We start from the raw sequence: 24,668 nt of genomic DNA, 5'->3' as shown, positions 1-24,668 counted from the left end.
AGGGGAGGGGCGGCTTAAAAGGGCCGCGCAGAGAGTGGGGCGGGAATGGGGCCCGATGGGGTTGGGGTATCCGGGGACAGGCGCGGGTATCCGGGGTAGATGCGGGGGTAGGTGGGGTATCGGTCAGGGGTGTCGGGGGTAGATGGGGGGGTAGATGCGGCATCTGTCAGGGGTAGATGCGGGGGTAGATGGGGGGGTATTGGTCAGGGGTGTCAGGGGTAGATGGGGGGGTATCAGGGTGTCGGGGGTACATGGGGTGGTATTGGAGGTAGATGGTGTATCGGTCGGGGGTAGATGGGGGGGTAAATGGGGCATCTGTCAGGGGTAGATGGGGCAGGGGGTATCCGGGGTAGATGGGGGGGGTAGATGGGGAGCAGGTATCCTGGGTAGATGCGGAGGTAGGTGGGGTATCGGTCAGGGGTGTCGGGGGTAGATGGGGGGGGTATCGGTCAGGGTGTCGGGGGTACACGGGGTGGTATTGGAGGTAGATGGTGTATCGGTCGGGGGTAGATGGGCCAGGGGGTATCGGGGGTAGATGGGGAGGTAGATGGGGGGGTAAATGGGGCATCTGTCAGGGGTAGATGGGGCAGGGGGTATCCGGAGTAGATGCGGAGGTAGGTGGGGTATCGGTCAGGGTGTCGGGGGTACATGGGGTGGTATGGGAGGTAGATGGTGTATCGGTCGGGGGTAGATGGGGGGGTAGATGGGGTATCTGTCAGGGGTAGATGGGGAGGAGGTATCCGGGGTAGATGCGGAGGTAGATGGGGTATCAGTCAGGGGTGTCGGGGGTAGATGGGGGGTTATCAGGGTGTCGGGGGTACATGGGGTGGTATTGGAGGTAGATGGTGTATCGGTCGGGGGTAGATGGGCCAGGGGGTATCCGGGGTAGATGGGGGGGTAGATGGGGAGGAGGTATCCGGGGTAGATGCGGAGGTAGGTGGGGTATCAGTCAGGGGTGTCGGGGGTAGATGGGGGGGTATCAGGGTGTCGGGGATCCATGGGGTGGTATTGGAGGTAGATGGTGTATCGGTCGGGGGTAGATGGGCCAGGGGGTATCCGGGGTAGATGGGGGGGGTAGATGGGGAGGAGGTATCCGGGGTAGATGCGGAGGTAGGTGGGATATCAGTCAGGGGTGTCGGGGGTAGATGGGGGGTATCGGTCAGGGTGTTGGAGGTACATGGGGTGGTATTGGAGGTAGATGGTGTATCGGTCGGGGGTAGATGGGCCAGGGGGTGTCGGGGGTAGATGGGGGGGTAGATGGGGCATCTGTCGGGGTAGATGGGGAGGGGGTATCAGGGTGTCGGGGGTACATGGGGTGGTATTGGAGGTAGATGGTGTGTCGGTCGGGGGTAGATGGGCCAGGGGGTATCCGGGGTAGATGGGGGGGTAGATGGGGAGGAGGTATCCGGGGTAGATGCGGAGGTAGGTGGGGTATCAGTCAGGGGTGTCGGGGGTAGATGGGGGGGGTAGATGGGGCATCTGTCGGGGTAGATGGGGAGGGGGTATCAGGGTGTCGGGGGTACATGGGGTGGTATTGGAGGTAGATGGTGTGTCGGTCGGGGGTAGATGGGGAGGGGGTATCTGACGGGAATCAGTGGGGGTGTCTGGGGGCAGGGCAGACGGGAACGGAGTATGGGGGCAGGACTGGGGTGGGGGAGGGGCGAGTGACTGGGCGGTGGGGTGGGTCTGGGGAACGGGAGGGCGAGTATCTGGAGGATCAGGAGAGGGCTGGGGGTGGAACAGGGGGCTCAGGCTGGGGAGATGTGGGAGAAAGGGTGTGTCTGGGATGGGAAACTTGGGGGATTGGGACTGTGGGGGGCAGGATGGGGATTCTGGGGTGCTCTGGGGGAGGATGCTCAGCACAAAGGCTGGGTTTGGGAGGACAGGACTGGAGGGGGGAGCCCTCGGCTGGGCTGGCAGGGGCTGCGGGTTGGGTCGGAGTGAGGGGCACCGGCAGAGTTGGGGGGCGGGCAGGGCTGGGCTGGCAGGGGCTGCGGATTGGTTTGGGGGCTGGGCTAGCAGGGGCTGTGGGTTGGGAGTGAGGGGCACTCGTGGAGCTGGGGGGGGGGCACTGGCAGAGCTGGGGGGAGCCCAGGGCTGGGCTGGCAGGGGCTGCGGGTCGGGTCGGAGTGAGGGGCACCGGCAGAGTTGGGGGGCGGGCAGGGCTGGGCTAGCAGGGGCTGCGGGTCGGGAGTGAGGGGCACTCGTGGAGCTGGGGGGGGGGGGGCACTGGCAGAGCTGGGGGGAGCCCAGGGCTGGGCTGGCAGGGGCTGCGGGTCGGGTCGGAGTGAGGGGCACCGGCAGAGTTGGCGGGCGGGCAGGGCTGGGCTAGCAGGGGCTGCGGGTTGGTTTGGGGGCTGGGCTAGCAGGGGCTGTGGGTCGGGAGTGAGGGGCACTCGTGGAGCTGGGGGGGGGCACTGGCAGAGCTGGGGGGAGCCCAGGGCTGGGCTAGCAGGGACTGTGGGTTGGGAGTGAGGGGCATCAGCAGGGCTGGGGAGGGAGCCAGAGGAACATGGGGCAGGGGTTTGCTGGGTCTGGACATGGGGGGGGATTCCCAGACAGACAGGATACGTGGGTCAATCCATTGCTGGGGGCAGGGGGGTCTGGTCGTCCTCTAGCCAGGACACGGAGACCCACCCACCAGGGTCCCCTTGCCATGAGACCACCCCAGACCTGGGGCAAGGGTGGGCTTGGCAAAGGGGCCAGTGCGTGTGTTGGGGCTGGTCCCTACTGGGGACAGGGCTGAGACCTGGCAAACTCGGTGTGGGCTGGAGGGTGCAGGTGCAAGTTGTGTGTCAGGTGTGCACAGTGCGGGCTGTGTGTGTGAAGGGTTCGCCTGCCTGCAGGTGTCTGGGAGCGTGTGTGCAATGTGGGGGTGGGGGTGCGTAGAGGTGGGGGGGGGTGCAGTGCCAGGTGTGTGGGGTGTGCAGGGAATCCCAGGTGTGTTTGACTGTGCAGTGGGTGTGGGGCATGCAAGGTGTGTTTGAGTGTGCAGGTAAAGGGTGTGAGTGTGCAAGGCTGGGTGTGTTTGTGACGTGTATCCATGTGTCCATCCGTGTGTGTGTTCGTGTCAGTGTCATGTTTCCCTGTGTCTGTCCATGTGTGTGTCCGTGTCTGTTTCGCATGTCTGGGTTGTGTGTGTGGCGCGTGTCCGTCCATGTGTGTGTCTGTGTTGTGTCTGTGTGTGTGTGTGTGTGCGCGCGTGTGGGTCTCCCCGGGCCCTCCCCCCTCACGTGGGGCCCGGTGGGGGTAATTATAAAGGTGTTTGTTTTCGATTGCCTCATTTAGACACAAGTGGCTTTTGTTTGGTGTGTGCACGTGTGTGTGTGTGTGCGCGTGTCTGATGCAACCACTCAACACTCACAGAGCAGGAAACGTTCCCCCCCTCGCACAGGGGGCGGGGGGAGCCCTGACCCCGCAGCCAGGGGTCAGAGGCCAGGGGATCTCACCGTCCTCATCTCCCCCCCCCCACCCCCGAAGTAAGGCCCAAATTACTGGGGGGGAGGGAGGGATTCTGGTTCCTAAATCAGGTGCTGGGGGGGAGGGGGGGGGAGGACACCTGCTCTGAGACAGAGACAAGATCACTATTAATTGGGTTGTTACCAAGGCCTGAGGCAGCTGCCGTGGAGAATTTCTACATGCATGTGCAAGCTACAGAGGAGTGTGCAAAAGGAGAGGAGGTGTGAGCAGGTGTGTGAGAGAGGGGGAATCTGTGTGAGTGTGCGAGGGAGTGAGTATGTATCCAGAGGGGATTTGTGTGTGCAAAGGGGGTGAGTGTGTGTGCAAGGGGATGTGTTAGTGGCTGTGCACAGGGGATGAGTGTGCATCCTAGGGGGAATCCATGGGTGTGTAAAGGGGGCAGGTGTGCATGCAAAGGGGCTGAGTGTGTATGCAAAGGGCCATGTGAGTGGGTGTGCAAAGGATGATGAGTGTGCATGATAGAGGAGGAGGAGGAGAAGGGATGAGTGGGTGTGCAAAGGGAGAGAGGGTGTGGGGCCAGCCATGGAATCTGTGTGTGCAATGGGGTGTGATGGCCTGGGGGTGCCCCCTCCTTTGCAGACGTGGGGGTACCCCAACCCACCCTTACCTTGCCCTCTCCAGGTGGATCCATCCTGTCTGTGCTCCAGGGAGGGGCACCTGCAGTGCATGCCACGGGCTGGGGGGGAGGGAGCTGGCGGGACAGAAGTGGGGGGGTGGTTACAATGCACAGGAGACCCAGGGCAACCCGCCCAGAAAACCCTTCCGCTGGTGCCCTAAAGAAATACCACCTGTGAAAACTCCCCTCCCTGGGCCCCACCTCAGTACGGCTGACCCAGCCCCCTGGAGCCAGGGCTCCTGCCCCGTCCCCCCACAATGCCCCCTGCTGCGGGAGGCTGGGGCTGGAGTAGCCGGGAGCTCCCCTGGGGTCCCCCTGTGTTGCCCTATGTCCCCCAGCCCTGGGGGAAGCGCCCCCTACTGGGTGGACACCTCCACCCTGCACTGCCCTTGTGCCTAGTGGGGGGAGGGGGCGGGGAGCAGCGGGCCGGGGCTGGTGCCGCTGGTTCTGGGCCCCAGGTATAAATAACTCTCTTATAAATAATGCAGCGTTATTCTCGCTATAATTATCGGCTGGGAAGCCTGTGGCCGGGCGGATGCATTAGGCGCAGTGCCCCTGCCCCTCCCCCTGTGCCCAAACACCCCCCCCCCACCAGCCAACCCCCGACCTGCTTGGGGAGCTGGCAAATCAGAGCCCAGGTACCTAGCAAAAACAGCCCTTCTCCCCTGCACCCCCAAACTGCACTGGAAGGAATGGTGCTTGTCAGGGCACTGCCCCAGGGAAGCTCCCGGCACCGGGTCCCCGGCTGAGCACTGCCCCAGGGAAGCTCCCGGCACCGGGTCCCCGGCTGAGCACTGCCCCAGGGAAGCTCGCGGCCCCGGGTCCCCGCCTGGGCACTGCCCCAGGGAAGCTCGCGGCCCCGGGTCCCCGCCTGGGCACTGTCCCAGGGAAACTCGTGGCCCCGGGTTCCTTTTTCATTCTAAGATTCGAGGGCATGTGATTTAATAAGAATCATTGTTGCTAATTATTGCTGCCCTCCCCCTCCGGCTGCAGGGGCATTTCCCAGCCCGAGGAAAGACAGCATCTCGCCCCCATTTTCTAGGTGAGAAACTGAGGCATGGACTGGCAAAAGGACTTGCCGTATCTCAGGCACTGAGTCAGTATCAAAGAACCGAGGAGTCCTGGCTCCCAGCCACTAGCCCCCACTCCTTCCCCAGAGCAGAGGAGAGAACCCAGGAGTCCTGGCTCCCAGCCCCCTGCTCTAGCCCACCAGCCCCCACTCCCCTCCCAGAGCCATGAGAGAACCCAGGAGTCCTGGCTCTCAATCCCGCCAAATACCCAATAGTAGGAAAAGCTCCAGGTCACTTACAGAGCGAGCGAGCGAGGAAGAGGATGAATGTGGCAGGTGTGAGAAGGCGGCGGGGGGGTGTGTGTGTTGTGTTATCGCTTTCCGATGCCCCCCACCCCACGGGGAGGAGCACCGCTTGGGCGAGTGCAGGGGGGGGTTCCTAGGAAGGAGGGAAGGACAGCGTGGGAATGGGGAGGGTGGGGCGGGGGGCACAGGAGGTGGGGAGGATGCGGCTGGTGCTGCAGGGTGGGCGCCGGCGGCAGAAATAGCCACGGGAGGCAAAAGGAAAAGTTTGTTCCTGCCGCTGAATTAGCAGGGGCTAAAAACAGCTGCTGTGAAATCTGGGCCCGTCCCCAGCCCTGGGCGGCAGCCAGCTGGCAGAGCCCCGGCCCAGCCCTGCCCTGCCCTGCCCTGGCTGCCAGGCTGTCGGCAAGGCAGAGTCCTCACACGGGCTCGCACCAGCCTTCTCACGCACAGGGGAGAGGCACATGCCTGCAGGGGCTCGCATGGGCACAAGGCTTGCCTGGCACCTGGATGTGCACCAGCGTGCTCTTGCACACATGTGCACTAGTGCCCTCTCGCACAAGCAGGGGCATGCACCAGTGTCCTCTTGCACACTTGCTTGCCCAAGCAGGTGCCACATGTGGTCATGTTGCACATTCACTGACACAATCAGGCAGAGTCATTCTTTCACCCTCTCATTTGAACAAGCAGGCATGCACACAGGCATCCTCTTGTGCATTTGCACATACACACTCATAGACCTACAGCCAGGCTCGCATAAGCAGAAACTTGGTCACTAGCTGGGGCACTGTTGGGGAGAAGCTCGAGCATCAGAGTTCCCAGCTGGGGCACTGCTGCAGGGAAGTTCACAGTGCCAGTGTTCCTGGCTGGGGGCACTGCTGAGGGGAAGCTCGCAGCACTGGGGGTGACCCTGGCTGGGGGCACTGCTGAAGGGAAGCTCGCAGCACTGGGTCCACTTCTTGGTCTGCAGAGAGAGGAGAGGTCTGGGGCAGTGCTGGAAGGGTGGCTGGGGGGACTGAAGGAAGTGGAGGGGCAGGCGGGAGCAGGAATACAGTTGAGGAGGGGGAAGAGAACCCAGAGAGGTTGGGGTTAGGGATGCCAGGTGCCTGGTCGAAAAGAGACCCTGGCGGCTCTGGTCAGCACCGCGGACTGAGCTGTTAAACATCTAGTCGGCAGCGCAGCGGGGCTAAGCCAGGCTCCCTGCCTGCCCTGGCTCCGTGTGGCCGCCATGTCTGGCTCCTAGGTGCAGGGAAGCTCTGTGTGCTGCCCCCGCCCCCAGCGCCAGCTCTGCATTCCCATTGGCCGAGAACTGCAGCCAATGGGAGCTGCGGGGGTGGTGCCTGCAGGCATGGGCAGTACACACTGCGAAGAGCCGCCTGGCCGTGCCTCTGCCTGGGGGCCGCTTCTGGGAACAGCGCAGAGCCTGGCTTAGCCCCACTGAGCCGCCAACCGGGAACCTCCTGAGGTAAGTGCTGCCAGGTTGGAGCCTGCCCCAGGTCGGAACCCCCTCCTGTACCCCCCCTTGCACCCCAAACTCCTGCCCCAGCCCTGAGCTCCCTTCGGCCCCACCTCCCAGCCTGGAGCCCCCTCCTGCACCCGAAACCCCTCATCCCCAGGCCCACCCCAGAGCTCACACCCCCAGCAGGAGCCCTCACCCCCTTCTGCACCCAACCCCCTGCCTCAACCCGCAGCTCCCTCCTACACCCTGAACCCCTAATTTCTGGCCCCACCCCAGAGCCCACACCCCCAGTTAGAGCCCTCACTCCCTCCCACACCCCAGCCTAGTGAGAGTGAGTTATGGTGGAGAGAGCAAGCGATGAAGGGAAGAGGGCTGGAGTGAGTGGGGATGGGCCCACAGAGAAGGGGCTGGGGTGGGGCAAGGGTGTTTGGTTTTGTGCAATTAGAAAGTTGGCAGCTCTAGTTGGGGTGGGGCATGGGACCCCTCCCCTTGGAATGCACTAGCCCCGATGACAATTTACCATCCGGGTTCTTAAAGGGCCAGCACAGTCGTGGAGCCCAGACCCCCATGGTAGCCACCCCACGGGGCAGAATGTACATTGCATTGCTTCCACTAACGCAGTGGTTCTCAAACTTCTGTCCTGGTGACCACTTCCACCCAGCAAGCCTCTGAGTGTGACACCCCCACCCCCCAAAAAAAATTAAAAACACTTTTTTATATATATAACACCGTTATAAGTGCTGGAGGCAAAGTGGGGTTTGGGGTGGGGTGGAGGCTGACAGCCCATGACCCCCCATGTGATAACTCTCGACCCCCTGAGGGGTCCCGACCCCCAGTTTGAGAACCCCTGCACTAAGGGGGGCATGTGCATGTGGGTGGAGGCAGGGTGTGAGGGAAGTAAGTTGCATTGTGCACATGGGGAACTGAGTTACAGTGCAACCAGCCGTGGCCCTATGGATGTGGAGTTGTCTTCACCCTGGGGTGGAGAGTGGCCTCACGTTCACTGGTAGCTGCGTGTGTATGAAGCAGCGGCGAGCAACCTGCAGTCAACGTCAGCAAAATGTCTTGCGGCCCGCAAGCAGATTAGCCACAGGTTGCCCACCACTGGTCGGGAGCATTGCATTTCCTGCACTGTGGGGGTCGCACTGCATGCACCAATGTCTCTGTGGGGTTGCATTCGGTCTGCATGTGTGTGTGTGTGCGTGCACATGACATATCACAGTTCCTCTGTGTGTGGATGGGGAGTTTCTGTGCACTGGGGCAGGAGGGAGTTGTATTCCATGCACCGGTTTCTCTGCATACGTGGATTTGCATTTTGTGCACTGGAGTCTGGGTGTAGGAGACTTTTGTGACCTGTGCTGGTGCTCGAAGTTGTGTTGCATGCATATACACGGGTGGGGGCAGCTGCATTTCATGCTCTGTGCCCGCGCAGGGGATATGATGCAGGCATCTGTATCTGTGTAGGAGGCTGCATTCCATGCATCAGTGTTTCTGTATAGAGGGGGTTGCAGTGTTTGAACACAGTGATGGGCATTTCTACCTGTGTGTGAAGGCTACATGGCATGGATTGATGAAAGGAGCTGTAGTCCATGAACCATTTCTGTGGAGCGGGGGAGGGTAGAGCAGCATTGCACCTGCCAATGTCTGTGCATGTGGGGGGGGGGTGGCATTGCACTGCATGGGCCAGTCTGTGTGGGCGTTTCTCTGCAGTCTATGCACTGGTGTCTGTGCAGGGGGAGGGGAGGGGGATTGCATTGCCTGCACCAGTGTCTGTGCACAGGAAGTGAATTACATGCATCTGTGTCTGGGAGGAGGCGTTGCATTGCATGCATCTGTGTCTGCACAGGGCGATGGTGTTGCATTCCATGCAACAGTGTGTACAGGGGTTGCATTGTGTGCAGCCATGCCTGCGCAGGGAGGGGGGTATTGCATAGCATGCATCAGTGTGTGCGTGGGAGGGTTTGCATTGCATGCAGCACATGTGTGCAGGGGTTTATTAAAATGCAACCCCCCCACACCCTTGCATGCAACGCGTGGACCAGTGTGTGGGTTGCATAGCGTGCCCTGGTGCACGTGTGGGGTTGCACTGACAAAAAGCAACCCTGCACACACCAGTGCATGTCATGCAACTCCTTTGCAGGCATGTCGGAAGATGCAATGCATGGCCCGGTGTGTGTGGGTGGGGGGGGCAGTGTATGCATCGGGGCACGCGCAGGTGTTGGGGAAAGGCGCTGCGTTGTATGCACCGGTGCGCGCGGGGTACGTATGTTGCATTGAACGCCCCGGTGGGCGGGGGGGTTGCATTGCATGCACCGCGGGCGCGCGGCGGGGGGATACCAGCGGCCGCGGCTCCCAGGCTCCAGCGTGTCACACACACTCCGCTCCGCCTTCCTCCCTGGCCTGCCGAAGGCGGCTTCTGATTGGACGAGGGCTGTGCCGCCCCTAGCCAATGGGAGCACAGTGCGATGACTTCATCCTTTGGTCGCCCCGGGCGCGGATTGGCTGGGGCCAGCCCCGCCCCCGGCCCCCACGTGGGGCGTGTGTGTGTGCTGGGGGCGGGGGGGTTCCCGGTCCGGGCGCTGATTGGCCGCGGTGCGGGCCGCGGCGGCTCCGCTGTTGCCGAGAGGAAGCGCGAGGGGCCCGGACGAGGCGCTACGGAACCGGGCCGGGAGAGACCGCCGGGTGAGCGCATGAATATGTTAATGAGATGCAAATGACCCTTCCCCAGGAGGGCGTCCGGAGGGGGCTCCTGTCCTCCCCCCTTGGAGTTTCGCTCCCAGGCCCTGCGGGGGGGGGGGGCGCCCGCGGAGCTGCCGCGGGGGGTGATGGGAGTTGTAGTCTTTCCGCGCGGGGGGGGCCGCCCAGTTGCTTCCGAGCGGCGGGTCAGGGCGGGGACTACGTCACCCAGCGCGCACCGAGCGGCGCCTGGCCTGGCTTGGGGCAGGGTCGGTCGCGGGGGCTGCTGGGAGATGTAGTGTGGGGAGTCCGTCGGCGGGGACTACGCCTCCCGGCAGGATCCGCGCCGGGCGGGAAGCGGCCGCGCTGCGTACCGGGACCCGTAGCCGTCCCGCGGAGAGGGGGCGCCGGGGCTCGCGCCGGGATGCGGACTACAACTCCCATGACACGCCGCGCGGCCTCGCGCTTCCCCCCTCGCTCCGCGCCATGTAAACAAGTCTGGGCCTGGCCCCGCCCCGCCCCTTCTCTGCTATTGGCTACTGTACCTCCTGTGCCGGCCTTATCTATCCGCTCTCGGCCTCTCATTGGCTACTGTAAGTGTCACTCGCTGGGAAGGGGCAGGATGAGCCTGGGATAGTAACCGCCTCTCCTCGCCTCTGTTTGGCCACTGCCACTGCTAATCTTGGGGGGCGGGTCATGCCCAGGTATGCCTCGTGTCCGTTGGTCCTCCCAACTGCCAGTCAGGGGTTTATGCGCGCTGATTGGACGGCGGCTCCAGCTGGTCCAGATTCATTCACCATTTTGTCTGTTGGAGTAAAAGGGGCTCGGAGGGGCCGAGAGGGGCTCGGGCTGGACCATCCCGTGGTGCGGGGGGGACCGGGCTGTACCAACCCCCTGGATAGGGGGCAGGGCTGTACCAGGCTCCCCCTCGGACGGGGGGGGCAAACAGGTAAGGGGGTCCCCGGGGCGATACCAACCCTCCGTCAGAAAATAGGGGGAAGCCCCCCCGGCGGTACCAACCAACCCCCCCGCTCTGAGAATGGGGGGAGCCCCCCCGGACGGTACCAACCAACCCCCCTATGAGAATGGAGGGAGCCCCCCCGGACGGTACCAACCAACCCCCCTCTGAGAATGGGGGGAGCCCCCCCGCTTGGTACCAACCAACCCCCCTCTAAAAAATGGGGGAGCCTCTCCTGGGCGGTATGTACCAACCCCCCCGAAAATGGGGGGACCCCCCAGGGTGGTACCAACCCCCCCGAAAGTGGGGGGAGCCCCCCTGGGTGGTACTGACCCCCTCTGAAAATGGGGGGAGCCCCCCCGGGCGGTACCATCTTCAGTAGTGTGGCAGGAAAGGGCTGCACCATTTTTTGCAGGCTGGGCAAGGGGGTTGCGTTGCTATTATGGGATGGGGTTTACCAGGTGAGAGGGACCCCCTGCTATTATGAGTTGGAGAGTGGTGAGCCACTCAGGAGACCCCAGCATGTGTGTGTGTGTCTGGAGAGCTGGGGGTGAGGGGGATCCTCTGGGCCTGACAGACTAGGGGAAATGGGGCCCAGGGCGTGGGGTGTCAGGATGTCCTAGGGGGCCTGGGCAGTCGGTGTTGAGGCGGGGGGAAGGCTGGAGCTGGGGAAGATGAGCTGGGGGGGGTGCAGAAAAGGCAGACGGGGCTGGCATTGTGGGGGTGGGGGCTGGCCCGGGGGGGTGTTGGGATTGGGGTTCCCTGGTATTGGCGGGGTTGGCGGTTCTGGCCCCATTTCCTTCCAGGGATGCTCAGAGGGGCCCTGCTAGGCCAAGTGGCCCAGGACTCCGGAGGATGCAGGCAGGGCCCAGCTGCTCTCCCTCCCTCAGCCCGTCTTAAGGGGGGAGGGGGTGGTGTTCCAGCCACTCTTGGGTCTCTGCCTGAAATTGGGGGCCAGGAATCGTCCCGGGGGATCTCAGCAGCTGGGACGTCCCACACACCTTTACACACTCTTGGGGGGGCTTTAAGATCTGCACATGGGCAGAGAGATTCCCCTTCCCCCCCACCTTGCTTAACCTCTCCCTGCCTGGCGTAGGTTGGGCCGGGCCAGGATTCAGGGCAAACAGGTATATGAGGGGCAAATTTAGCCCCGTTCCCAGAACAGGGTGTATTAGGGGATGTTCCTCTCCCACACAGGGGCTTACTGCCCCCCCGCAGGAACCCACTTTCCCCCATGGTGGACATGAGATCCCAGCACTCCCTCTGGCCCCCCCACCCCGGGACTATACACACAAACTCCCCCCTGGTAGTTGGGATGTGGGGGGAGGGCTGTGGGTCGGGGTTCAGGGGCCCCAGTAGAAGGTCTGGTTGTCCAGACCTCACCCCTTGACCTGGTCTCCCCCCCGCCCCTGCCCTCCCAGGTCCTGTGAGTTCACCCTGCCTGGAGGCTGGAAGATGAAACCCGCGAGGAAGGCTGCCAGCTCCTCTTCTTCCTCCTCGTCCAGCAGCAGCAGCAGCCGTTCTCCCCCGTCCACTCGGGCCAAGACCCAGAAGCGCAGGACGGCTGAGGGGGGGCCCAAGCCGGCAGAGGAAGAGGAGGGGGGCGGGGGAGGTGGGGAGGAAAGCCCTGCCCAGCCCCCGCCCTTGTCAGGCCCCCATCTCATGCCAGTGAAGATGGACCCCGGCTCGCGGGAGCTGCCTGGCCAGCAGAGTGATCCCTACGAGACACCCGAGGGGGAGCCGGGGTGCGACGACCCCCCAGGGGAGCCTCCTCTGAGCCGCAAGACGGCCACCTTCAAATCCCGAGCCCCCCGCAAGAACCCGGCGGCCGGGGAGGAGTGGAGCGGGTCCGAGGGCTCCGGGGTGCCAGGCGAGGAGGGCGCTGGGCGCTGCCCCTCCTCCAGCACCGACACAGCCAGCGAGCACTCGGCTGACGAGGACGCCAAGGGAGCTGGGGGGGAGCTGTGGGGCCCAGCTCCCGGCCCCAGCGACTATGACCTGCGGCTGCTGCGCTCGCAGCGGGTCCTGGCCCGGCGCCAGGGCATCTTCCAGCCGGCTGTGGTCAAGCACGTCCGTCGCGGCCAGGACCTGGGAGTTCAGTTCGCCGGCGACCGGGCCGTCACCTACTACGAGGGGGCGCTGGGCTCGGGGGCCCTGGACGTGGTCCTGGACACCACGCCCTCTGCGGGCGCCGTGGCAGTGGGGGCCCGTGTCTGCGTCTGCGTGGCCCCCGAGGAGACGACCTACTACGAGGGCACTGTGATGGAGGTGAGCCTGAAGCCGGCCTCCTACAAGGTGCGTTTCGCCGGCCCCAGCCCGGCCCCCCGCAAGGACACGGTTTGGGTGCCACGCTCCGGCCTGCGGCTGCTGCGCCCACCCTGGAACCCAGCTGCCGCCGCGCCCCCCAAGCCAGAGGAGGAGGAGCCCCCTGGCCCTGAGCCCAAGCAGCCGGAGGACGCTGAGGTTTCCAAGATCAGCGCTGGCGTGCGGGGGGCCGGGGAGGAGAAGCCCTCGGCTGCCCCCCCGCAGCTGCTGTCGCCCCCCAAATCCCCGGCCTTCGCCCGCCTGCCGGAGCAGGCCTCCCCGCTGCTGAGCCCCGAGGCGGGCGGCAGCCGCAGCAGCAGCGTGGTGTCGGTGGAGAAGTGCAGCACGCCGGGCTCGGGGCGCTCCCGCACGCCCCTGACGGCCGCCCAGCAGAAGTACAAGAAGGGGGACGTGGTCTGCACCCCCAACGGCATCCGCAAGAAGTTCAATGGCAAGCAGTGGCGCCGGCTCTGCTCCCGCGAGGGCTGCATGAAGGAGTCGCAGCGGCGCGGGTACTGCTCCCGCCACCTCTCCATGCGCACCAAGGAGCTGGAGAGCCTGTCGGAGGGCCGGGCCAGCGGGCTGCGGGAGGGCAGCGCCGAGTTCGACTGGGATGAGACGTCCCGCGACAGCGAGGCCAGCAGCGCCCGCGGCGACTCCCGCCCCCGCCTGGTGGCGCCGGCCGACCTGTCCCGCTTCGAGTTCGACGAGTGCGAGGCGGCCGTCATGCTGGTATCGCTGGGCAGCTCGCGCTCGGGCACCCCGTCCTTCTCGCCCGTCTCCACCCAATCGCCCTTCTCGCCCGCCCCCTCGCCGTCCCCCTCGCCCCTCTTCGGCTTCCGGCCCGCCAACTTCAGCCCCATCAACGCCTCGCCCGTCATCCAGCGGGCAGCCGCCCGCAGCCGCCACGTCAGCGCCAGCACGCCCAAGGGGGCGGGGGGCGGCGTGCTGAGCCCCGAGATGCTGCACCACGCCCCGCACCGGGAGCGGCACTCCTCGGGCATCGTGCCCACCTTCCAGACCAACCTGACCTTCACCGTGCCCATGAGCCCCAGCAAGCGCAAGGCGGAGGCGCCCCACGGCGGGCCGGGTGGGGGCGCCGACTTCCAGAAGAGCGACAGTCTGGACTCGGGGGTGGAGTCAGTCTCCCACACCCCCACCCCCTCCACGCCCGCCGGCTTCCGGGCCGTCTCACCCCCGGGCCCCGGGCCCTTCTCCTCCCGCTCCCAGCAGGCCTCGCCGCTGTTGCTGCTCTCCCCACCCGCCGGGCTGACCTCCGACCCCAGCCCCATGGTGCGCCGGGTGCCGGCCGTGCAGCGGGACTCACCTGTCATCGTCCGCAACCCCGACGTGCCCCTGCCTTCCAAGTTCACGGAGAAGCCGCGGGAGGGGCGGGCAGGCAGCCCCCGGCTGGGCAAGGTGGGCACCAAAGAACAGCTGCAGGTGCCGGTGCCCATCAATATGGGGCGGGCGCTCCCCTGTAGCCAGGCCAGCGCTGTCCCGGCCCCTGAGCAGGCACCCCCCGTCTTCAGCGTCTCCTCGCCCTTCCAGCCGGTCGCCTTCCACCCCTCCCCGGCTGCCCTGCTGCCCGTCATTGTGCCCAACGACTACCCTGGGCCGCCGGCCCCCAAGAAAGAGATCATCATGGGCCGGCCTGGCACAGGTAAGGGACCTCCGGGGCGCCCTCAGGCCTGGCCTCAGTGCGGTGCTGCAGGGAGTGGGTCGGGGCTTCGGAGGGGGCGCTCTGCCCTCTGGCATACAATGGTCTTGGACCTGTGGCTGCATATTTCTGCTAGGACAGGAGCTCCTCTATGAACAGCTCCTGCGCCCCACCCCAGAGGGGCTGCATCCCAGTGCCTGGCGAGGGGTCCCTGTTTAGACAGCCCCCGCTCTACCCCAGAGGTGGCCACATCCCAGCGCCGGGCGAGGGATGCCGGGTTTGGAGTTGTGCCTTTGTTGGAATACTAGTTTGTCAGCTCAGCTCTCGACATTGATCTCTAGCCTCGTTCAGCCTAAAAGGCAACCCCCCCCTGCCCTCTGGCTGCTGAGGGGGGCTGGGGTCAGCGGGTGGGACGGGAGTAACGTGGCTGCGTGTGATGCTGAGCATGCACAGCCTTGGGTGTGTGTGCGAGAGATGCCAGTGCCCTGAAGGGGACGCCGTGTGCGTGTCAGTGCTTCTGAGTGTGTGCGTGTGTCTCACGGTGCCTGGCCCTGGGGGCTCAGTCTCCCTCCGGTTCCCCCTGTGGCTGTCACCAAACCCTGCTGGCCCCCACCCCCATTGTCCGTTGCTGGCCATGCACACTCGCCTAGGCTGGATGTGGGGCTCCTCGGCGATTCTGCATGGGGCTTTTTCTCTTGTACGCTTGTTCTTACCCAGGCCTGGATCCCCGGTGCAGGGCTTGCATGTGGGACTCGTGTGCTCAGTTTTCACAGCCTGGGGCTCTTGGGGCAGCGTTTGCACCATGGGCTCATACACTAGCCCTCTCGTACGCTCATTCTTGCACTGGTTTGGGGTTCCCAGTGCAGGGTTCACACACTCTGCTCAGAGGCCCCCATCACCAGCCATTGTGGAGCTGGCTGTGGAATCCCTGGGGGGTGGGGCCTAGCTCCCTGCCCCAGGGGTGTGGGTGTGAACGGGCAGCTCACTCGCTCCCCTCCCATCACCATCCCTGCAGTATCGGGGATGTAGTTTGCCGTCTCCTGGCAACCGGTAACCAGAGCGACCATCTGCCTGTGCTCCAAGCCCCATCTCTATTTATATTGGAGTGAGAGGGGTGGGTGTGCAAGTGGGCGTGCGATGGGGTTGCACGAGTGCAGGGGACATGACAGAGCTGGCCTCTCCACCCTCCCGCGGATAATGCTCGTGCACAAGCTCTCCCACAGTGCCCGTGTGGCTGGCATAGATGAGCACAAAAGCAGTTGCACACATGACATACTTACACGGATCACACTCATGAACACAAGTGTGTTACGCCCAGTTCACATGTCACTTGCATGTTTCACAGACCCCCCCCACCTTAGTCACAGCCCTGGGGTGCACACGTGGCTCTGGCACACCTAACACACCCCAGACTTGGCACAAACACTGCGCTCACACCTTGCCCGCTGTTCCTGCACACTTGTGCACACCAGGCAGCTCCAAACTGTCAAACGTGCACAGTATGTATACAGATGCCTCCCCCTTCCCACAGACACGAGTGTGTTCTGCACACGGATGCTGGCCATGTTATCGACACCTGGGTCCCATAGCAGTGGGGCTGGGGGTTCGCCCGGAAATCTGGTTCTGGGCGGGCGCAGGCTCACGCCAGCCCTCAGCCACAGCGCCACGCTTGCCAGGCTGGAGCAGCTGCTCACGCGCACCGGGTCCTGGTGGCGCTGGGTCCTTCTGGTCCAGCTGAGCCCTGGCAGCTTCACAGGTGGTGGCTTTGTGGCACGCACGCATTGCACGTTCGTCTGCCATCTCACACTCTCTTGCACCCCTTTGCGATCCCTCTGTCCCTCCCCCATGCGCTGGCCTCTGCTTCTGCACGCTCGCCTCCCCTGCGGGGCGTCTCGCACCCTCACGCTGGCATTGCTGGGTGGGTACTTGGGCTCTGGGTCGCCCTGGAGACCCCACGGACTCCATGGCAACCCCTGGGGGGGGTGTGTGTGTGTGTGTGTGTCTGGGGTTGCCATGGAGACCCCATCCTTCCTGTGTGGGGCAGGGTTGCCCCAGAGTGGGCAAGGGGGAACAGGCTGCCCCCTAGTTCCTTTCGTGCTCTCATGGTCGCCGCCCCACCAGTCTTCCTAGCGGGCCCCCTGGCTGCGAGACTCATCCCTGGTGGCCACTGGAACATCCCACAGGCCATCCCGTGTTGCTGCCCCCCAGAACTGCATGGGGGGGAGTGGACCCCAAGACTGTGTCCCTGCCGCCCCCTGCTGGAGGGGCTGAGTCCTGCTCTCTGTGTGTGTGTGTGTCCCTCCCCCCCCCCCCCCCCCCCGGAGGGGATGGGCCCTGCGCTCTAGTCCGTCTCTCTTGCTGTGTGTGTTACGCTGTACATTGTGGGCGGTTCTGTGTGTGTTGTGGGCTGTCTCTTGCTGGCTGTGTGGTGTGTGGGTTATTTTTCTGTACAGGATGTGTGTGTTCTTATACGTTGGGTGTGTTGCCACGTTGGTAATTGTCTTGCTCTTGTTGTGTCTCTGCTCTTTGTGTCCGAGTGTATTAAACTGCATTTGCAGGTGTGCGCAGTGTGGTGTTACAGTGCATTGGCATGTGTGCGTCCCTCTCAGTGTATCTTGTCTCTTTTGTGGGGTGTAGGTGCGTGTGCATGTCTCCTACTGTACATTCGTGTCTCTCTCTGCGTGGGTGTCTCCTCTGTGTGTGTGTGTGTGTGCGCGCATGTTTTGGGGGGGTGTTTGGGAGGAGTTTTGTGTGTCTCTTGCTTGCAGCGTGTGTGTTGTGCATGTCTCTCTCACTGGGTGTGTTTGTGTTTCTCTCTCACATGTGTGTTTGTGCCCGCCCCCGTGAACTCTCAGCCCAGGGCTGGGGGGCATGGAGTGGGGTTGCTGGGTTCTCTCCGACCCCTACTCCATTGATCTCCCCGGGGTGTGAGCAGAGGCCGTGTTGACTCAGGCTGCCGGGCCCGGTGTATGTGGGGAGCGTGCACGGGCCCCGGGTTAGCAGGTCCCCGGGATGTGGGGGCCCACCCGGCAGGGCCGGCTCCTGCCCCTCGCCCCTGGGTGTGTGAGGGAGGTTATCCCAAGAATGCAGCTGGGCCCCCAGCACGGCCGGCGGGCAGCCAGCGAGGAGCCAGCGGCCCTGGGAGTGTGCGTGTGTGAGATAGAGAGCAGCTATGTGTGTGTCGGCCTGTGTGTGTCAGTGTGTGGTAGAGAGTGGGTGTGTGTCAGCATAGCCAGATACGTCAGTGTCTGTGTGTGAGCACGGGGGGCGTGTGTCTCCAAGTCCGTGTGTGAGCGTGTCAGCATGCCTAGCTGTGTGAGTGAGAGCGCGCATGTGGGCAGCAGCATGCCCGTGTGTGCGCACGTGGGTGTGAGGAGCGTGTATACATATGCACAGCTCTGTGGGGGAGTGAATGGGCACAGCTGTGTGTGCAGAAATGCTGGTGCACACCTCTCTGGGCACGTGTTCGTGCCTGTGTGTGTGTAAAGGCAGGTATCGGGGTGAGAACATGTGAGCATTTCGTGCCCAGGAGGGGCAGCTGAGCGGGATGCCTGGGTGGGCGTGTGGGTGAAGCGCAGGCGAGCGTGGCCAGGGAGCACACACTGCTGCGAGCGTGTCAGCTGCGGGGGTTTGGGGCAGGGGAATGTAAGACGCGCACAAGAGCGTGTGTATGACGCACGAGTGAGCGTGTTAGAGGTGCACAGGAGTGTGTGTGGTGCGGCTGCAGGCGTGTTAAGCGCACATGAGCGGGTGTATGGAGCGGGCGTGTTAAGAAGTGCACGTGAGTGGGCAGGCGTGTGCAGGAGTGAGCGTGCCCGCCCGGCCGGCCCACGTGACCCCCTGTCCTGCCGTGCCCGGAGGCCAGGGTGAGGGGCGCGGCGCCGCAGGACCCAGGCTGAGCAGCGGCCCCCCCCCTCCCAGCGCGGGCGGGGGGGCGGGGGAGCAGCCAATCGCTGGCGCCGCCGCTCCCGGCCAATCGGGAGCCGAGCCGTTGATTCGCCCCGCGGTGACGTCGGCGCGGCGGCCAATGGGCGGGCGGCGTGTGTGAGCGCCGCTCATTTGCATGTGAATGACCCGGGGCGGCGGCGGCCAATGGGGGGGGCGCTGGGGCCTGCGTGACGCGGGGCGCGCGCGGGGGGGGGCCGCCCTCGTTCCCAGGCGGGGCCGGGACAGGCGGCGACAGGCGGCGGCGGGCGCCGGGCAACGGCGACAGGCGGAGACCCCCCCCCCGCGCGCGCCCGCCCCCCCGCGCGCCCCGCCCCGCGCGCGCCCGCTCGCTCGCCCCCCGGCCCGGCGCGCGCCCCCCCCCGCCTGGGGGCGGCCCCGGGCGCGCGCGCAGGGCTGAGGCGCCCCCGGCCGGCAGAGGGGGCGGGGGGGGCATGACCCCCGCCGCCGCCCCCCCGCGATGTTCTCCGCGGAGCGACCCCCGGCAGCGCTGCCCCCCCCCGCGCCGCGGCGGGGGCTCGGCATGTTCGGTCAGTGGGGCGGGGGGGGGGCAGCCGGTGACCTTTGAACCCGGCGCGGTGGGACCCCGAGAGCTGCCCGCGACCGAGCCCCACCGGCAGCCCCGGGGGCGGGGGGGAGGAGTGGGGCGCGGGGCCCCTCCCCTCTGGGGGGCGCCAGGTCCTGTCTGGGCGCGTGGGGGGGGAGTGGCGGGGGGGCAGGAATGGGGCGTGTGGAGCCCCTCCCCTCTGGGGGGCGCCAGGTCCTGTCTGGGCGCATGGGGGGGGAGTGGCGGGGGAGCCAGGAATGGGGCGTGGGAGCCCCTCCCCTCTGGGGGGCGCCAGGTCCTGTCTGGGCGCATGGGGGGGGAGTGGCGGGGAGCCAGGAATGGGGTGTGGAGCCCCTCCCCTCTGGGGGGCTCCAGGTCCTGTCTGGGCGCATGGGGGGGGAGTGGCGGGGAGCCAGGAATGGGGTGTGGAGCCCCTCCCCTCTGGGGGGCGCCAGGTCCTGTCTGGGCGCATGGGGGGGGAGTGGCGGGGGGGGGCAGGAATGGGGCGTGGGGCCCATCCCCTCTGGGGGGCGCCAGGTCCTGTCTGGGCGCGTGGGGGGGGAGTGGCGGGGGGGCAGGAATGGGGCGCAGGGCCCCTCCCCTCTGGGGGGCGCCAGGTCCTGTCTGGGCGCATGGGGGGGAGTGGCGGGGGGGCAGGAATGGGGCGTGGGGCCCATCCCCTCTGGGGGGCGCCAGGTCCTGTCTGGGCGCATGGGGGGGAGTGGCGGGGGGGCAGGAATGGGGCGCGGGGCCCCTCCCCTCTGGGGGGCGCCAGGTCCTGTCTGGGCGCATGGGGGGGAGTGGGGGGGGGGCAGGAATGGGGTGTGGAGCCCCTCTCCTCTGGGGGGCGCCAGGTCCTGTCTGGGCACATGGGGGGGAGTGGCGGGGAGCCAGGAATGGGGTGTGGGGCCCCTCTCCTCTGGGGGGCGCCAGGTCCTGTCTGGGCGCATGGGGGGGAGTGGCGGGGGGGCAGGAATGGGGTGTGGAGCCTCTCTCCTCTGGGGGGGACCAGGTCCTGTCTGGGCGCATGGGGGGGAGTGGCGGGGGGGCAGGAATGGGGTGTGGAGCCCCTCCCCTGCCCTCTAGGAGTTGCCAGCTCCCATCCGGGTGCCTGGGGGGTCTTGCTGGGCCAGGACAGGAGTGGGGCACGGGGCCCCTCCCCTCTGGGGCACTGGCCCTGGCCCAGCGCTGGCCTGGGGGTTCGGGGCAGCTCAGTGGTTTGAGCATGGGCCTGCCAAACCCAGGGTTGTGAGTTCAATCCTTGAGGGGGTCGTTTAGGGAGTTGGGGATCGGTCCTGCTTCATGCCGGGGCTTGGACTAGATGCCTCCTGAGGTCCCTTCCAGCCCTGGTATTCTGTGGATGTTTGGGTCACAGCCCCAGCTCAATGGCTGAGGACTGGACGGGCCACTGGGGCCCCTTGCTCCCCCGCTCCCCAGCGCAGAGGGTCCATCGATGCTGGGGCTCTCCTTGCCCCCTCCCTGAGCTCCCCTGAGGCAGTCGGGCTCTGGGGGCAACTGAGGTGGTGCCGTCCCCAGAGCCTGAATTAACTTCCCAGCGCAGACCTGCCCCTCGCCCGCCAGGTGCAGCGCACAGGACTCCTGGGTTCTGTCCTGGTTCTGGGAGGGGAGTGGGTGTAGTGGTCGGGGAGTGGGGGGCTGGGAGCCAGGACTCCTGGGTTCTCTTCCTGGCTCACTGTGTGACCTTGGTCAGTCCCTTCCCATCTCTGTGCCTCAGGTTTCCTGCCTGATGCTGCTGCGTGCTCTCGGGGCCGTGACGCGTTTTGGGGGTGCGTGTCTGTGCCCCCGTCAGCCCTGCAGACCCATCCATGCTGGGAGTTCGGCGCCATCATGGGGGACGGGGAGGAGTGACAGGGGGCTGCAGCGACACCCCCTCCCTGCTGAAATCCTCTTCCATCCTGTCCCCCCGCCCCGCGGGGGATGTGGTCACCGGCCGGAGAACAGGAAGGCAGAGCCGGCTTCCCGGCAGCGCCCCACCGCCAGCCACTTAAGGGCTTTAATAATTGAGTTAGCCGCGCACGCGCCGTGCTCCCGGGACGGACAGCGGGGGCGCTGAGGGGGTTGGGGGACCCCCGGCGCCACCAAGGGCTGGCAGTGGGCGGCTGGGTTGGTGCCCTGGCAGGTGGCTGGGGCGAGGATGCTGCGTCGTGGGGGGGTGGCTGTGGCATGCCGCCCCATTGCCTGTGGGCAGCCCCCCGCCGTGGCACAGGCAGCTGCGGGGTGGGCTGGCTTGCTGCAGTCGCGCATGGGGCACCTGCCCCATCTAGGCTGGCCATGTGGGGGCTGCCCTGGGGTAGTTGCCCGTCTGGGGCCTGAGGGGGCTGTGCCCTGCAGGGGTCAGGCCGGGGCCTGAACAGCCAGGTGTGGGGAGCAACCTGGGCTCTCGCTGCTAGGGTGCGCAGGGGTGTCTGGTGGCGCTTTGTGCGATGCAGGTGGGGCAGGGCTCGGGTTGCCGTGGTGTGTTACAGGATGTCCTGGTGTATTTGTGTTTGCCAAGCTGTGTTGCACTGCAGGTTGGTCTGTGTGTGTTGTGTTATGTTGCATTGCTGTGTAGTGTTGCAGTGTGTGGCACAGCTCTGTGTGTGTTGGATGCCCCAGCTGCATTGTGTTGGGCCATCTGTGTGTGTCAGGGCTGTGATATGTTGTGGGACATTGTGTGTGTAGCATTGTGCTGGGGTATGTGGCAGGGCCTTGTTGTGTAGCTCGGGTGTGGCAGGGCCGCAGGTGCTGTGTGTGTGTGGTTGTGTCCCTGGCCTCCACCCCCCAGGAGGAAGTGCTGCTCAGCCTGAGAGGCCCCACAGGAAGGGGCGAAGGGGATCATCTGGGGCTGGGAGATGTGGGGGTGGGATGGACCTGGGGGTGACTCAGTGCTGCATGTTTTCTCTGTCCTGCGCCCTGAGCTACCCCCTCCAGGGAGTGGCATGGGGTGATGCCCTACTCTGGGGGGCATTGGGGGGCTGCTGGCTCCCCTTGCCCCCAGATCAGTGGTGGGGGGCTCCCCTCCCCCTGTACATCCCTGGGTTTGGCAGCTGCTGTGGGTCAAAGCAGGTCACCATGCCTGCTCTCCCCTCCTACAGCCAGCACCTCTGGGGCTCCTCCCCGCATTCACCCCCAGGTTGTGGGGAGGGAACCTGGTGCAAAGGAAAACTCCAGAGTCCTTCCCCATTGCTGGGGGGCATGGGGGGCTATCTGAGCATGGGGTAAGGCCAGGGAGCCCCAATACTGGGGGTACGGTACAGGGCAGAGTGACCCCGGGGGAGAGAACCCAGGCATCCTGGCTCCCAGCCTCTCCTGCTCTAACCCACCAGACCCCACTCCCCTCCCAGAACTGGGGAGAGAACCCAGGAGTCCTGGCTCCCAGTGTCCCCCCAGCCAGGAGAGAACCCAGGCATCCTGGCTGTGTGTTTAACCCTTTGTCTGCTCTCTCCCTTCCAGTCTGGACCAACGTGGAGCCGCGCTCTGTGGCCGTGTTCCCGTGGCACTCCCTTGTGCCCTTCCTGGCCCCCAGCCAGCCGGACTCTTCCGTCCAGCCCAGCGAGGGCCAGCAACCTGTCAATCACCCCGCAGTGTCCAATCAGAACAAAGGTGAGGGTGGGATAGCCCCATGTGGGCCAGTTGGGGAGAGCAAGGGGGGCCGTGAGCCCAGCCAGTTCCTTGCCAGCACAGGGGAACTGCTGGCTTTTGTGTGTGACCCACCAAAATGGTGCCCGCGCAGCAAGCAAGGAGTGCAGCTAGCAGGGGGAGCTCGTGTTGTTGCATTTCGGTGTGACCACAAAAATGGCCTCTGCTTTGCTGACGGTGGTAGGGGATGGGCATCCTTTGCATTTCAGTGTGACCCACAAAAACGGCCCCTCTCTGCCTGGTGTGTTCTCATGGGCTGTTGCCCTTGACCTTTGCCCCCACCAGAGCCTCCAGAATCAGCGGCTGTTGCCCATGACCTCCCGGGGGTAGCGTCAGGGGCTGAGCTGGGAAAACGGGAGGCTTCCCGCCCCGACAGCCCAGCCTCAGCCCCCCAGGCCACGGCAGCGACTGGAGGGGCAGAGGGCCCCTCCCAGCTCGTGGACGAGGCCCCAGGGCCCCCAAGACTGGACAGCGAGACAGAGAGTGACCACGATGACGCGTGAGTGGGGGAGGGTTGGGGGACATGGTGCGAGGGGGATGGGGGGACGGGGCTGGCGAGGGGGCTACGAGGGGGATGAGGGGACATGGGGCTGGTGCAGGGTTTTGGGGAGGAAGGGGAAACATGGGGCTGGCAGGGGAGTAAGGAGGGTTGTTTGTGGGCACATGGTCAGGTACGGCAGGGGGACGTGGGTTGGGGCCTTGGGGCTTGTGGGGTGGAGGCAGGGGCAGTACAGCTGGTGTTGGAAGGGTTGGGGGCAGGCTGTGGGGGGATCTGGGGCAGGGACCAGGCCGGGGGAGGATCGAGGGGCAGCAGGGTTACAAGAGTGACGTCCGCCCTGCACAGGTTCCTGTCGATCGTGTCCCCCGAGATCCAGCTCCCTCTGCAGCCCGGGAAGCGCCGGACGCAGTCGCTGAGCGCCCTGCCCAAGGAGCGAGACTCCTCCTCCGAGAAGGATGGGCGCAGCCCCAACAAGGTGAGAGAGACTGTCCCCCCGCCGTGTGCATGGAACAGTCCAGAGACTCCATCTCCCCCCCACTGTGTCCATGGAACGGTCAGTCCCCACACAGAGACCATCTCCCCACCCGCCATGTGACTAGAACAGGCCAGAGAGACACCCTCCCCCGTGCTGCCATGTGGATGGGATAGTCCAGTGAAATCCGCTCCACCCCCCATACGTGGAATGATCCAGAGAGGGCATCCCACAGTGTGCGTGGAACAGTCCAGAGAGACCAGCTCCCCCCCATCCCTGTGTATGGAATGGTACAGAGACAAGCGTGCCCCCCCCCCCCCGCAATGCTGCGTGCATGGAACAGTCCGGAGAGACTTGCACTTCCCCAAGGCCAAGTGCATTATTCCCTACATGGCATGTGGCACGAGAATTCACACCCCCCCCTTTAATTTCCACATGGAACGCACCATGACACCTCATGCCCCCCTTTATCCCCCATCTGGAACGCTCCATGGTAACTCCCTCTTCCCCTCCGTCCCCCACATGGAATGCTCCACAAGAACCAGCTCCCTTAATCCCCCGCATGGAATGTGCCATGAGAACTCATCCCCCCCTGTATTCATACATGGAACACTCCATGAGGACCCCCCATAGGCCCCCCTCCCTTGGGGCGGGGTATGATTGGCTGCGAGTGCGTTGCTTGTTTGCATACTGACCCCTCCCCTAGACCCCCCAGTTTCCCTGTTGGAGGGATGTGATTGGCCGTGGATGTGTTGCTCTTTTGCATACTGACCCCTCCCTTAGACCCCCTCCTGTTGGAGGGATATGATTGGCCGTGGGTGCATAGGTCGTTTGCATACTGACCCCTCCCTTTCCTGCAGCGGGAGAAGGACCATATCCGGCGGCCCATGAACGCCTTCATGATCTTCAGCAAGCGGCACCGGGCCCTGGTGCACCAGCGGCACCCGAACCAGGACAACCGCACCGTCAGCAAGATCCTGGGCGAGTGGTGGTACGCGCTGGGGCCCAAGGAGAAGCAGAAGTACCATGACCTGGCCTTCCAGGTGCGGGCACCGGGGCGGGACCTGGGCTGCGGGGTGGGGGTGGCAGCGGGGGGGCTGT

At 65.1% G+C, this 24,668-nt stretch overlaps 1 protein-coding gene across 4 annotated transcripts in view; it reads left to right on the top strand.

Annotated features, from left to right (window-relative positions):
* The first annotated feature begins 6,803 nt into the window (after positions 1-6,803).
* Positions 6,804-24,668, top strand: part of CIC (capicua transcriptional repressor) — a 28,679-nt gene continuing 10,814 nt past the window's right edge. For 3 of the 4 annotated variants that reach the window (XM_037882825.2, XM_037882824.2, XM_037882822.2), the window contains exons 1-6: positions 9,302-9,549; positions 11,923-14,468; positions 22,411-22,560; positions 22,882-23,095; positions 23,441-23,570; positions 24,428-24,610. In XM_037882825.2, the coding sequence (XP_037738753.2) occupies positions 9,317-9,549; positions 11,923-14,468; positions 22,411-22,560; positions 22,882-23,095; positions 23,441-23,570; positions 24,428-24,610 (3,456 nt within the window). In that variant the 5' untranslated portion in view covers positions 9,302-9,316. Of the gene's footprint in view, positions 6,874-9,301; positions 9,550-11,922; positions 14,469-22,410; positions 22,561-22,881; positions 23,096-23,440; positions 23,571-24,427; positions 24,611-24,668 lie in introns of those variants that run through there. The other variant, XM_043535244.1, reaches the window with a different exon arrangement.

The sequence above is a fragment of the Chelonia mydas genome, chromosome 24 (genome assembly GCF_015237465.2).
Source record: "Chelonia mydas isolate rCheMyd1 chromosome 24, rCheMyd1.pri.v2, whole genome shotgun sequence".
NCBI lineage: Eukaryota > Metazoa > Chordata > Testudines > Cheloniidae > Chelonia > Chelonia mydas.
Note: the sequence above shows the minus strand (reverse complement) of the source record. Positions and strands in the feature narration are given on the sequence as shown.